This window comes from Anabrus simplex, chromosome 1 (genome assembly GCF_040414725.1).
Source record: "Anabrus simplex isolate iqAnaSimp1 chromosome 1, ASM4041472v1, whole genome shotgun sequence".
NCBI lineage: Eukaryota > Metazoa > Arthropoda > Insecta > Orthoptera > Tettigoniidae > Anabrus > Anabrus simplex.
Genome location: NC_090265.1, coordinates 402,374,883 through 402,390,787, shown reverse-complemented (window position 1 = coordinate 402,390,787; position 15,905 = coordinate 402,374,883). Strand labels below are relative to the sequence as shown.

The 15,905-nt window shown below is 40.7% G+C and overlaps 1 protein-coding gene across 1 annotated transcript in view; it reads left to right on the top strand.

Moving 5' to 3' along the window:
* LOC136856850 (esterase FE4) overlaps nt 1-15,905 on the top strand; it is a 112,617-nt gene that overhangs the window by 26,276 nt on the left and 70,436 nt on the right. Inside the window, exon 5 of the mRNA XM_067135035.2 lies at nt 7,726-7,911. Within this exon, the coding sequence (XP_066991136.2) occupies nt 7,726-7,911 (186 nt within the window). The remainder of the gene's footprint in view (nt 1-7,725; nt 7,912-15,905) is intronic.

Sequence of the window (15,905 nt, the reverse complement as noted above, 5' to 3'; positions counted from 1 at the left end):
TTTGTCTTCTTTAAATTTAATTCATTTAAGAGCTCTTGATATGCCTTTGTTGATTGTAGAGTCATTGTATGTCGCAAGTCCTCAATGAAGAAAGGTTCTCGGGTCAGTTCAGTAAATTACCTGGAGACGAAGGGATTTTCATTTCTAAACAAGAAAAATTAAAAGACATACATAGGCCCAAATGGAAGCAGCACTATTGATCTTATATTCAGCAATAAGATAGGTCCTAAGGAAGTGAGGCCATCGGTACTAAAAGAAATAGCAATAAGGTTACACCTACCAGTAGAAATTGTCATAACAGGAAACTTCGATTCGTTAATGAAAACCAACCACAAGAATCTGTCGCTGCGGAAAATCGATGATGATAAATTAGAGGCCTGTTCTGTGTTAGTACCAATGATCTTCAATGAAATACATAGTGGTGACTTAAATGGGTCCCTTCAACACATAGAAGATATAATTAAGCAAACGTTAGTTCAACGAGATAACAAAGAAAGGAAGTCTAAACCATGGTTTAACCATATCTGCTGCAAATCCAGGAAAGAAGCGTTAGATGCCCTTCATAAAGCCCTGGAATTTCAAATATCAGAAACACTTGCAGAATATTCCAAAAGAAGGAAACAGTATAAAGCAATAATTAAAGATGCAAAGGAAGAATTCCAGAGAACGTCAGAAGAGAATATGATCAAGAAAGCAGAAGAGGAACCATTTTCAATCCTGAAGCAGAGACAACCAAAATATACGAAGCAGATCCCTCTAGAAACCTGGGAAGATCATTTCACTAAACTACTACAAGCAAAGGAAACCCGAGACTTGACTGAAGATAGTGACTGGGATGGAGCACTAATTGAATTATTCACAGTTGACGAATTAGAAGAAGTCGTCCGTGAGAGTAAGACTAGGAGAGCAGGAGGTCCAGATAACATACTCTACGAACATATCAAAGACATTTGGGCAACCCTAAAAGAACCTGTCACGGAACTTATGAATCAATGTCTCAAACAAGGAAGAATACCAGACAAATGGCGGGAATCAACTTTAAATGTGATGTACAAGGGTAAAGGAGATGTGAGTGATCCGAACACCTACCGTGGAATCGCTCTTGAGTGCACATTACTGAAGATTCTTACAAAAACACTGACAAATCGATTGAGGCATACAGTAGATGATAAAATACCGGAAGAACAGTTCAGATTCAGAAGAGGCAGATCAACAATCCAGGCAATCAATTGCTTGCTTGAAGATAATCAAGAAGCACTCAGGTTGCAGAAAGGAAATCTCTATGCAGTGTTTATAGATTTCCGCAAAACCTTTGACTCCACAAGCAGGAGCCTGATCCTTCTGAAACTGGAAGAGATAACAGGGAAAAACTGTTACACAAAGCTTATTAAGAATATATTATCAGAAAACTATGTAAGAATATGCGATGATTTAGCACAGTCAAAACCAATCCTTCAGACGGTAGGGGTCCTTCAAGGGGATCCTCTGAGTCCACTTCTTTTTAATGTAATAACACGTGATGTTACAGAAGCAATTGCTACGGTTCGTACAAATATGTATCTATACGCTGATGACATGGTAATTGTATCGCCATATCGAGATGAACTTCAAAAAGCAGTCACCAATCTAACAAACTGGTCAAAAGAAAACAATTTAGAAATTAATGATCAGAAGACAGTGGTCATGTTTTTAGAAGGGGAGGAAGAAAACAGCATCAGACATAATACGCTACGAAGGTTCACCTTTAAGGATTGTCAATACATTCAGATATCTCAGACAACTGGAACTCATTTACAGCTCACATAAAGGAAAGGAGTCTGGCTGCAATCATAGCAATAAATGACATAGATCACCTTAGTCAACTGTCGAGCAAAACGGCCTTGAAACTCTTCCGCCTCAAAGTTACTCCAAGTGTCACTTATGACATTGTAACAATTTGGACCTTCCTGAAAAAGGAAGATCTAAAAGAGATAGAAAGGATGAAAGTAATTTTCCTTAAAAGAGCCCTATATGTATCTAAATACACACCCTCTAGTTTAAATACGTCGATTCTGTGTTGGATTTGGACACTTTGAAGAACTCCTTAAGGTCAACAGTAGTTTTAAAGTTACCCCTGCGGGTGGCGGACGCACACGTAGAATACACCCGCGGTATCCCTTGTCTGTCGTAAGAGGCGACTAAGAGGGGCGACCTAGGCGCGGACATGGGTTGCGGTTTGGTACAATGTGTTGGGCCTTTTGCGGATGGGAGGGGATGAATACATTCACAGATAATCCCTGCCTGTCGTAGATGGTGACTAAAAGGGTCATGTGGCCATGGTCCCCTCTTTATGTTTTATTGTTTTTTGAGGGTTAGTTGTAGGCCATTTCAAAATTTTTGATGTGCGTGCTGCTCGGATATGGGCCTCTTACGTGCGTGGTTACGCCCGAAAGCCCGCATTTGACCACCGAGGGATCTTGCGGGTGGGAGCGTCATGTACCCTTGCAGTAGTATCCGCCTGACAACACAGGTCCCCCCACAGCCGTTGCCAGAGGGATATATTATTATGTTTTGGTATTTTCTCGCTATACTTAGTGCTCTGTATACGCTATGGGGTATGTGCTATTGTGGGTGACTGGAAGAAGGGAGTCCTCGTGCTCATTTCCTCAATCATCCCGTATTAGGCATCGTCCAACATCGGACCCCGGGTAGTACCTGCTATGACAAGGCGGGTATTGCGTTGGCAGCTTGGTTCGGCTACAGAGATCCCTGATCGGAGTGGGTGGCATTCAGGGAGGATTATTTCGGGCATAGCTTCGAAACGAAGTCGCCCATCCCAACGTGGTCCCCCACGGTGAAGCGACGATATATAGAACCTCAACTTGCTGAAATAACCTCCCTGAAAGATTCCTCGTTTGATATGAATTGAGATGATAATAATGTTATTTGTTTTACGTCCCATCGGTTCTGGTTGCAACCACAAACTTAGGGAAGCTGGATCCCATTCCTTCACGATGCGTATGTTCCCAGGGGGTTGAACCTCTCAGGGAAGCAAATGTGTAAAGGAAAATTAACCTTACTGTACCGTAGAATGTATGCTTGCATTACGTATTTACGCACTCCTATTGTATAATGCATGTTAGGTTCATTTTCGGTTACTCGTCGGCATAGGAAAACGAACACAACGGACATTGTTCTGATGGGCTGCATATCCATATGTGGCTGGAAGGCGTGACCAGTCTTAAGGAGAATAATCGATAGGAAGAGCTTTGTGGATTACAACCTTTTACCGGTGAAGCGACGATATGTTTCAACCTCTTGTCCGGACAGTTAAACAGGAGTGGGTTAGGGTTTGCAGTACTTGTCGGTGAGAAGAAGCAAAGCGTGCTCCACAGAGTGTACATAGATGACTTAGAAGTCTATGCTAGCACACGGTGGCAACTGCAGGGGCTCTTGGACCTCACGCACAAGTTCAGCGTAGATATTGTTATATAACTTGGACTTGACAAAATAAGTGAATGCCGGGCTGAGTGGCTCAGACGGTTAAGGCGCTGGCCTTCTAACCCCTACTTGGCAGGTTCGATCCTGGCTCAGTCCGGTGGTATTTGAAGGTGCTCAAATACGACAGCCCCGTGTCGGTAGATTTACTGGCACGTAAAATAACTCCTGTGGGACTAAATTCCGGCACCTCGGCGTCTCCGAAGACCTTAAAACGTAGTTAGTGGGACGTAAAGCAAATAACATTATTATTATTATTATTATTAAATAAGTGAATTGTTCTCACATAGGAAAGGACTTTGACGCAGGTCTAAATGAATTCATAGAGTGTCTGGATAAAAGAGATACATACAAATACTTTAGTTTTTTTCAGCTTCTTGGTATCAGCTACACTCAGGGAAAGTTCACTAGTTGTGTGGAGGCTACTTTGAAATCATTTATAGATGCCGGCAAGAAGGTAAAAGCCATTAACACCTGGGCAATATCAGTACTTACGTATTTATTTGGAATTGTGAAATGGTCTAGGACAGATCTGAAACAAATTGAACGGGACGTGAGAGTGACAATGACAAAATATCGATTGCACCGTCCAAACGTAGACATTGAGCGCATCACATCTCCACGAAGCGAAGGTGGTCGGAATGTAAATGCCCATAGCAGGCAGTTAGAAATTCTACGGCGGAATATTTTCAGCCTTGTATGAGGCAATTGTCAAAAATGGTAAAAGAGATGCACACCATTACCACGCATAGAAACGCAGTTTGACCGCAGGGAGAATTTCATTTTTCAATTGATCAATGCAGTATGGTGTGGAAGCAAAACTAACTTCATGGTGCACACCCCGACTTAAACGTACATCACATCGACCGTGTATTGTCGACCTTATGGCTGAAGCTGGGTTCCCTCTTCAGTGAAACAGAGGAGTTTGTCATTGCAATCCAAGACTGTCTCATAGTTTCTCTCATCTGTTGGCCGGCAGGCCCGCCCAGCTGATCTGCCTCCCGTTGACTAATCACTTCCCGTTACACAGCGCAGTGAAAGCACGGACCTTCGCAGTTCAGGTCCGTGCTTAGAACGTGTATTAAGTGTTGTCGCCTTGTGAGTTTTTACTTCGGTGTATAATTCTCATAATACCTCCTCACGTATGCACGGTAGAGGAAAGGGTATTTATGTACGATAATTATGTGAAAACAGAGTCTTGCAGGGAAGTTGTTAGGCTATTTGTAAAATAATTTCCAGGTGTACCCCTCCACACAGAGGGACCGTGCGGAAACTCGTAAACAAATTGAGAGGAACTAGTTCTTTACTCGATAGGAAGCAAAGTATTAAAAAGAGTGTACTTAACGAGGAAAAATTAAATGAAATCGCAGAAAGATTAGAACATGCCCCTACAAAATACATAAGACGACTTGAACAAGAAGCCGGGATTTCGAAGAGCTCAGCACGGCGGGCCAGGAAAATGATAAAATTGAAACCCAGATTTAACTGTTTGTCACTTTTATTTATTGGGGATCTTAAAATATAAAGTGTATGCAAGGAACCCTCACACGTTGGACGAACTGAAGGAACATATCCGGAGAGAAATACCCTTAATCACGGAAGACGAACTTATGTGAGTGAATTGTTGGTTCCCCGTTGCCTCCTCACTGAACCATTAGTTGCTACGTCGCATTCAGTCTGCAACACCTACTGAAATACGCAAACCAACCGAATTTATGAGGGACATTTTCTCGCCATTCATAACGGAGCTGGCTGCCTAAGGAACGGCATCACCAGTATCGTTAATCCCTAGTCACTTTCATGTTGTCATACCAAAGAATGAGACGGAGATAGATCCGTGAAAGGAAGAAATTCGTTCTTGCCCAAATCAGAAGGCTTATTGCACTGCTAACCTAATTAAGGCCACGGCCGCTTCCTTCCAATTCCTAGTCGTTTACCATCCTGGCGTCACCGGAAACCTTTTCTGTGTTAGTGCCAAGTTAAACCACTAGCATAAATCTATATAAATAAAGTTATAGGGGTCCGCTGTCTGTAATTTCGTTCGTTTTGACAATTTTCCAGATATTTATCCGTTTTATCTCAACTCGATCGTATCAGTTCTTTTTAATTTTCATGTCTGTTTGTCTGTTTGTTCCACCATCACGGCGAAACGGCTAGATATATCTCAACCAAACTTCATATTTAGAGTATACTTATCCCTCAGGTTTGTTCTGATGTGCATATGACTTTAAAATGTCTGAATAGACGTGGTGTTTATAGGAGAAACAGAACAGTTTTCTTCCATTTTCTCTTACACTATTGATTTTCTGTAATTCTGTGGACTACATGTGAAACGTCCCTTTATTATAAACAACTTTTGTTAGGTACATAATTTTGGTTACTCTTCAAATGATGGAGAAACTACTTTCTGCGGGTCTCATGCTCTGCATTGAGTGCCCGATAGACCGACAACGAACCTACAGGTTACCCTGGCAACGTCTCTAACTGCTTGCCAGCGGCGAAGCAACATATTGCCATTTTCGTTATAATTCCTGTGAACTCGTAATTGTTCCTTGGGTACAAAGCAAGAGAGACGTTAATCGACCATTTTGCGGGATGTTGGCGGAATACCATTGGAGGTTACAATTGTCCTCGAATAGCTCTAAGGGCGTTATTAATATTTGAACAGTACTGCGGAGTGTAGCCTATTATTTCACACCGTAAGGTGTTTTATGGTATTTGATGTCATTTTTACTGTATTTCTATTCTACTTCTGTTTTCCGCTTTAATTTCACACCTCTGACTTGCTCCTTTAGACTTCAGTCATACTCTTATCTGTTTATCTAAGTATCCATGTGCCTAAATTTCTCCTCTGTTGCCGACTTCTTATATCCGTAACTTATACCATCACAATTTATTGAGTAGTATTTTAGTTTCCAAAATATCCACTTGGTATTTATGTATTTGTCCTATCAGACTGTCCTCAGTTATAATCCCATTTTCTGCTCATTTCAACTTTCTTAACTGTATTACTTTCTTCCTTAATTTATCCATATGTATGCAATTGCTAATCCCAAAACGTGGACACTATGTTCTTTGACGCATAATTCCAAGCTATTCAAGTGTATAAGTTTTGGCCCCGAAAAATATCGAAATATTGAATGACGGAGCAGATCTTCGTTTCTGTGCAGTTTTTTCCTAAACGGTAAGTCGTATTACAATACCGATAGCACAATTGCAGTTCAATTTGAAGAGATCTACAGCTATGGTCCTATGATTTTATGTCGTGTTTCGATTGTTGATACGTTAGATAGCGCTGCATTTCTCGATTATAATCAAATATCTCCAACTCGATTGTGACTGGTATTTGGAAAAGGGGTCTTTCTTTGTAATGAAAACTCCATCTCTGCTCTGATGGCGGTTGCGAAGTGAGCCTGCCGTTATAGTAAAAACTCCCGAGCTCGATTGTGATGGCAGTAAGGAGTGTGGCCTGCCATTATTGTCAAAACTTCCTCAATGCCTACCTTATATCGGAAACAACGTATGGTGTTCTCGAAGTTTTGTTTCCCGGATATCGCTAAGAGACTTGCAATTTAATATAATCTTACTCACTGTCTTTACAGCAATTTACGGAGAAATCCGTATACAATGTAGAATATCGTAGCGAAGCACAGGTACATTTGCTGGTAAAAAATAAAAATGGACTGCAAATACTGGGTCTCTCCACCAAATGCGCTAAATGCTGTGGCTCATCAGAAAAAACCAAACGATGGATAAATGTTATACAGCACTGTACATTTTATTGCGTTCACTGCGTATTTCCGCTCAGAATATCTTATTTCGCTGCTCACCCACTGTAGAGGGTAAGTGTCACCTTAAAAGTTAATGTCAAGAGATTTAGGCCTACCCCTATCTTGGTCTACGACAACTTGGCTATGAATATGAGCATTCCCATTGTTTTCGATGTAGATACTTGATATTTATATGTACCTGATGTTGTCCTTCATTCGTTATGTGTGTTACATTTTACCTTGATGTTCCTTTATTTGTTTGTTGAGAGTGCAAGTGAGGATTGCTCAGCATATATGTCTCTTGTGCTCTGTAATGAATGCATAAATAATTCATGAAATAAATAGGCTACATAAGTAAGTTAACAGAAACTGCCAGGAAAGGTACATTGTTTTGTTTTAGCGAAGCGTATTGAACAAATGTTCATAGTGATTTTGCTATACACTGCAATTCTCTACGAAGAACATGTACTTGTCACAGGTTTCCTGAGTGTGGATGGCCCCGCATGTCCTGGTAACATGGGCCTCAAGGACCAGGTGGCAGCGCTGCGCTGGACTCAGCAGAACGTCGCCAAGTTCGGCGGAGATCCCAACAATGTCACCATCATGGGAGGCAGTGCTGGAGCAGCATCGGTGCACTATCATCTACTGTCCCCAATGTCCAAAGGTAAAATAGTAATTTGTCACTGTAGTGCTAGGATAGTGTACGAAACTCAACTGGGCCCTCCAATTTGAGTACACCAAGGTTCAGAATGTTATTCATGGACGGCATCACATTGGACCTGCAGCAGAAAACACCCTGGACCTTACTTTATACCTGTGACGTCATGCTTGCTGCTACATCGAAAGTAAACTCCAGCAACAACCTCAAGAGTGAAATGGCCGCTTCAATCAGTTTGAACTCCACTGTAATATTAAGAAAACTGAGATTGTTAACACTCCAGCAACGGTTCAGATCAATGGACAGAATTTAAATAACGTGGACACTTTCGGTTTGTTGGCTCCATTCTGCATGGCGACGGTGGCATTAGGAGCGACTTGAGTGCAAGGGAAAACGCAGCCTAGATGTGTTGGTAGGAAGTTACTGGTGTGCTTTACGATAGAAAAATGCTGATACATCTCAAATTCAAGATCTACAAGACGGCCTGTTGCATTTTATGGCACCGAGTGTTGGGCGGTAACAATGGGCACCGAAAGATATCTCCATAACATGGAAATGACCATGTTCCGGTGGATCATGGATGTTTGTTAATCAGGTCACCAATGATAACCTCCGACACCAACCTGGTGTGTCATATATCGCCAAAAAGTTAGAAAATGCCTGATGCGCTGGCATGGGTATGTTCTCAGATCAGCACTACCTACTTCCATAATTAAAATTGGCTTCTTCCTGGACATCAACGGCAAGCGATCATGTGAACGGCAGAAGCAGAGATGGATGGACATGGTCAGTAAGAATATGACTGTTATCGGCCTCCTTCCTGGGACGCGGTGGCTCGGAAATAGTGGCGGTCGAAGATCCGGAGAGCGAAGCCCGCACTGGCGAAAAATCTCTATGAAGAAGAAATGCTAGGACAGGACAATAGCCTGACTCTTTGGATGAATTGTTACCATAGAGACATACGCATATTACCGCCAACAGTCGCGAGAACATTGTATCTTCAAACTACAGCCTTAAACCCCTACTTTTCACAGCGGAACTTTAGCGTTAAGTGCTGCACTTCGATTTGGTCAACGCAACAGATTCTCATCATCACGTATTCAATCAATCAATCAATCAATCAATCAATCAATCAATCAATCAATCAATCAATCAATCAATCAATCAATCAATCTTGATCTGCATTTAGGGCAGTCGCCCAGGTGGCAGATTCCCTAACTGATGCTCTTCTAGCCTTTTCTTAAATGATTTCAAAGAAATTGGAAATTTATTGAACATCTCCCTTGGTAAGTTTTTCCAATCCTTAACTCCCCTTCCTACAAAGGAATATTTGCCCCAGTTTGTCCTCTTGAATTTCAACTTTATCTTCATATTGTGATCTTTCTTATTTCTAAAGACGCCACTCAAACTTATTAGTCTACTGTCATTCCACGCTATCTCTCTGCTGACAGCTCGGAGCATACCACTTAGTCGAGCAGCTCGTCTGCTTTCTCTCAAGTCTGCATAGCAACGCTACTCTTTTGTCGGAAATCACCCACAACAAATCGCGCTGTTTTTCTTTGGATTTCTTCTGGTTCTTGAATCAAGTAATCATAACGCGGATCGCATACACTATTTGGGTCTTACCAGAGACTTATATGCCCTTTCATTTACATACTTACTACAACCCTTAAATCCCCCCATAACCAGGTACAGAGATCTCTACCCTTTATTTACAACCCCATTTATGCAATTACCCCGATGAAGATCTTTCCTTATATTAACACTAAGGTACTTACAGTGATCCCCATAAGGAACGTTCACAAAATCCACGCAGTAATTAAAATTGAGGGTACGTTTCCTACTTGTGAAATTCACAACCTGACTTTTAACCCCGTTTATGGTCATACCATTGCTTGCTGTCCATCTCACAACATTATCGAGATCATTTTGCAGTTGCTCACCACTTTGTAATGTATTACTCTATACAGAATAACCTCACCTGCAAAAAGCCTTATCTCTGATTCCACTTCTTTAATCATATCATTTATATAATATAAGAAAACTAGCAATTACCCGCGGTTTCGCTCGCGTAGATTTCGTAATTTGATCAAAGTAATCGTTCCTCGGCATTGTACTAAGACGTTATATGAACATTCCTGAAGTATAAAAACTCACCCAAAAACTTTTATTTATCCTAGAAATTCTTTGTAAACCATGTTTGTGGTATTACCTTTTGGGCTAAAACGATCATGCGACATAGAAGTGTACATCTGAGAAACAGTCTTCTCTCAAGTCGAAAAAGTTCCTTTATTTTTAAAGGAGATTCCAAATACTTATTCCCACATCTGTAACATCTACAGTTTTTGAGATATACATAAGTATCCCCATAAAAAGAACTCAACCCCTTGATCAGTTCTTCCCTCACCTTCACCCCCATGTAAGTTATTTTCCGAAAACAAAACATGTTTCTTTATTTTTAAAGGAGATTCCAATTTTCACGTCTGTAACATCTTCAGTTTTTAAGATGTAAGTATCCTCATAAAAATATACAACTATTTTCACTCCTTTTTACCACCTGTTAAGAGCCTTCTCCGAAAACAAAAAGATACAGTTTCCTGTATTTTTAAAGGACTTTCCAAATAAGAAGTTTCTTGTCTCTAACATGTTAAGTTTTTGACATATAATCTAGATATACCGGTATTCATTTTAAAAATTCAGCCACTTTTCCAATTCCTTTCAGCCCTTTAACTGGATTTTCCGAAAACAAACAATACGTGTTTCATTATTTTTAAAGGAGATTCAAAATACCAGTTTTCATGCCTGTAGGTGTGTAACACCTTCAGTTTTTGAGATAAATGTACACTCATAAGAATAATTCAACTTCTTCTTCTTCCTCTTCACTTCTTTCCACCCCTCTCCCGCCATAAGTGGACTTTCCGAAAACAAAAAGTACGCGTTTCTTTATTTTGAACGGAAATTTAAAATACCAACTTTCACGTCTGTAACATCTTCAGTTAACATAAAGTATCCTCATAAACATATGTCAATTCCTAATATCTTATTTTCAACCCCACATCCGTTACATCGAATTTCCGAAAGAAAACAACAAATATATGTTTCTTCATTTTTAAAGGAGATTCCAAATACTAATTTTCACGTCTGTAACATCTTCAGTTTTTGAGATATAAGTATCCTCATACAAAGAATTCAACTAATTTTTCAATTCATTCACCCCCTTAAGTGGATTTTCCGAAGACAAAAGAACACGTGTTTCTTTACTTTGAAAGAAGATTACAACTACAAATGTTCATGCCTCTAACATCTTCAGTTTTTGAGATATAAGTATCATCATAAGAAGAATTCAACCGCTTTTTCACCCCATCCCGTTGATTCTCCCCTCCAAAAAATGCGTATTCCTTCATTTTTATAGGAGATTCCAAATACAAATTTTCACGTGTGTAACCTTAAGTTTTTGAAATCTAAGTTCATCCATACAAACAACTAACTTTTTAACTTCCTTTCATCGCCTTCCCCACCTCTTAAGCGAACTTCCCCAAAAACCAAAAGAAAACTTGTTTCTTTATTTATAAAGGAGCTTCAAATGCCAGTTAGCGCGACTGTAACACCTTCAGTTTTGAGACATATGCATCCTCATAAAAATGAATTTAAGTCCATTTTTCACCACCACCGCTCCCAAGTGATTCCTCCGCCCACCAATAAGTGTTTCTTTATTTTTAAAGGAGATTCCAAATACTAATTTTCACGTCTGTAACATCTTTAGTTTTTGAAATATAAGTATCCTCATACAAAGTATTCGTATAATTTTTCAATTAATTCACCACCACCCCCCCCTTTAAGTGGATTTTCCAAAGACAAAGATTATGTGTTTCTTTACTTTGAAGGAAAATTCCAAATACAAATTTTCATGTCTGTAATATCTTCTTGAGATATAAATATCCCCATGGAAAGAATTCAACTCCTTTTTCACTCCACCACCGCCCGGTTAAGTTGGTTCCCCCCCACCCAAAAATTGCGCGTTTCTTTATTCTGCCTTTCTTTCTGCCTTCTATCGAGCTAGTTATTAATTTCGCAAACATGTCTAATATAACAAGAAAGTCTGCTTTCCCAAAGCTTACACGCAATTCATGTCAAACTGACTGATCTGTAATTTTCAGCTTTATGTCTATCACTCTTTATTTTATACCCAGGGACTACTATAGCAACTCTCCATTCATTTGGTATAGCTCCTTCAACAAAACAAGAATCAAGTAAGTACTTCAGATATGATACTATATCCCAACCCATTGTCTTTAATATATCACCAGAAATCTTATCAATTCCAGCCGCTTTTCTAGTTTTCAACTTTTGCATCTTGTTGTAAAATGTCGTTGTTATCGTAGATAAATCTTAATAGTTCTTTAGTGTTAGTCACCTCCTCTATCTGGACATTATACTTGTACCAACAATCTTGACATACTGCTGACTGAATATGTCTGCCTTTTGAAGGACCTCACACACTCCCCTTGGTCATTAATGATTCCTGGAATGTCCTTCTTGGAACCTGTTTCTGCCTTAAAGTACCTATAGCCTACATACCCTTCCATTTTCCACTGAAATTTGTATGACTGCCAATTATGCTTGTCATCATGTTATCCTTAGCTGACTTCTTTGCTAGATTTAATTTCCTAGTACAACAAGTTCCTTCAATTTCTCCTTATTTTCACAGCCATTTCTAACTCTATTTCTTTCCAGTCTGCACCTCCTTCTTAGTCTCTTTATTTCTCTGTTATAATAAAATGGGTCTTTACCATTTCTTACCACCTTTAAATGTACAAGCCTGTTTTTACATTCCTCAGCAATTGCTTTAAACCTATCCCAGAGTCTGTAACATTTATTCTTACCATTCTCCACTGATCATAGTTACTTTTTAAAAACTCCTTCACACCTGCTTTATCAGCCATATTGTACTGCCTAATAGTCCTAGTTTTATGACCTCTCTTTCTATCACAAACCTTTGTGATCACTAATACCATCTATTATTTCAGGGAGTGCTCATCTGGTTGAACCAGCACCGCGTCCAGAACATTTCCCCCTCAAGTTGGTTCCATCACTTTCCGAATCAGCTGTCCTTCCCATATTAACTTATTTGCCATTTGTTGGTCATGCTTCCTCTCGTTCGCATTACCTTCCCAGTTGACATTTGGTACGTTGAGATCGCCCGCTACAATCACATTCCTTTCCGTATCGTTTCCCGCATAGCTGATTATCTTATTAAAAACTTCTGAATCAGTGTCAGCGCCACCCTATCTCGGTCTGTACACTCTAAAGGCATCAAGTTGCCTATTATCTTTAGAAATGAGCCTTACACCTAGAATTTCATGTTTGTCGCAAAATATTGTGCAGAAATGAAAAAGAAATGGCAGTGGGATCTACGAACACATGATTACTTGTACCACATCGTGGACCATGCTTTAAATATTTACTCTTCAGGTTTCTTGGTGACATTTCTTTAGATTAAAGAACATTTTGGAATTTTTGGCAATGAGGAGGCTAATGTACTCTCAAACAACGGTGCATCTGATGGTATATTTACAGCGTTGAAACTTCCATGGATGGACTTTATCCCCATCATTCGACGGCAAATTTGTCGAAAGTGATGTACGGTATGGGAAACATCTCAGCTTCACCCAACATTCCTTCCAAACCGTGGTTTTCCGGGATTCGTCGATCACGAGGTTTAATTGTTTCACTCATTTTGGTCCTAAATCTTTGCATCTTTAACGTATGGGAGTTTCAGATTCACCGCGCTGTCGATGTCAGTGTGGGGAGGACGGTGATCTCAGCCATATGCTGTTTAAGATTAGTCTCTATGACGCTTCTCGATACCACTTATTATCTGAACTGCGAACATCTTCTATAGCGCCATTCCCGACCAGTCCTATATTATTGTTACAAGGACAAAACAAGTCAGTATCCTGATGAATTTTATGAATACTGCTGATTTGAGAATCTGACTTTTTCTTTCCTACATTGTTACTAGCAGGTAGTTTTTTCTTCTTTCAGTGGTGCGGAACTCACCTCCCAAATTTCATACGCTCTTGATAAATCTTTTGACTCTCAGTACTGGTGATTTCGGCCTTTTCCAAATTCTGAAAAGACACTTTATTCTTTCAAACCAAATTTGGTACATTTATGAGTTACTATCTGAAAACAAACAATGTATGGGTAAGACACCCCTAGCACCCCTAGGGACAGGGGTGGCGGGGGGTGAGGGATAAACGTAATTCAAAATGCTGTCGAATCCATAGTTTTCGGGGTCACTGAGAAGAATCGTGACAGTCCGAATGTCATTTAAGTTCAAGTTCAGCTCCCATCGACATGGGAGTCAGAATGGGTGAAAAAGAAAGTGTCCAAAATGACCGAGATTATAGGTGTATGTTTATATGTTCCAGCCTAGCTCTCAACCAAACCTGACACAAACAATGTTGGGGCAAAACAGCCCTAGCATCCCTGGGAGAGTGGGTGAAGTGCAAAAACAACCGAATCGAATCTATCGGGGTCGGTGAGATGAATAATGACACTACCTTGATCTTGCTAGGATTAATATGATGGATGGACATGATGGGTTGATACCAGTTTCATATGTCTGGCTTAATATCATTTAACAGGAGTCTTAACTCTCCACGTTGAGTTATCTGGAGTCCATTCCTTTTTTTTTCTTTTTCGAAAGAAGATTCCTGATCACACTAAACCACCAAATATGATGTTGGAATTTTAATGAGAAGTTCCCACTCCCTGCTGTGGAGGATGGTGAGCAGAGGTCTCTTTCTGCAAATACAAATTTAATTTTGGCTTCAGTTCAGTCATTTTTTTTTTGCTGAATTTGTTCATCCGCCATGGCTCTTACTACCTCAGTATCGTGAAATAGGTTTTCATTAGCCTATCGGGAACCAGTTCCTTGGAGTAGGTACCGTTGCATACAACTTACCCAGAGGTTCCGGGTTCGATTCCCAGCCAAGTCAGGGAATTTTACGAGGATCTGAGAGCTGGTTCGAAATCCACACAGCCTGGGTATCTGATGGTGAAATAGCAGTCCTGGTCTAGAAAGCCAAGAATAACGGCCTAGAGGATTCTTCGTGCCGATCACTAGACACCTTTCAATCTTCAAGCCTTCGGGTTACGCCATGTTACGCCACGTTTTTTACCTAATTGGGAAATTCTAGCGAATGAGTTCTTGAAATCATCATCATCTGTTTACCCTCCAGGTTCGGCTTTTCCCTCGGACTCAGCGAGGGATCCCACCTCTACCGCCTCAAGGGCAGTGTCCTGGAGCTTCAGACTCTTGGTCGGGGGATACAACTGGGGAGAATGACCAGTACCTCGCCCAGGCGGCCTCACCTGCTATGCTGAACAGGGGCCTTGTGGAGGGATGGGAAGATTGGAAGGGATAGACAAGGAAGAGGGAAGGAAGCGGCAGTGGCCTTAAGTTAGGTACCATCTCGGCATTCGCCTGGAGGAGAAGTGGGAAACCACGGAAAACCACTTCGAGGATGGCTGAGGTGGGAATCGAACCCACCTCTACTCAGTTGACCTCCCGAAGCTGAGTGGACCCCGTTCCAGCCCTCGTACCACTTTTCAAATTTTCGTGGCAGAGTCGGGAATCGAACCCGGACCTCCGGGGGTGGCAGCTAATCACGCTAACCACTACACCACAGAGGCGGACAGTTCTTGAAATCACTCGGTCATATCCTCGTGAAACATTTCAAATTCTCTCTTAGACCACCACCAACTGTGGGAACCCGTGGCTGGAACTTCATTGGAATATATACTAGAACTGAAAAATGATACAAGTACAGTATGTGGCAAAACAAACATTACTGAAAATACGTTATTATAACATGCTACACGTATTTAACTGCGTCAGTACAGCATGTGTCCACCTCCGTGGCGTAACGGATAGCACTATTTAGCTGCCGTCAACCATAAACTCATATTAGTAGAGACTATTCGCCAGAACA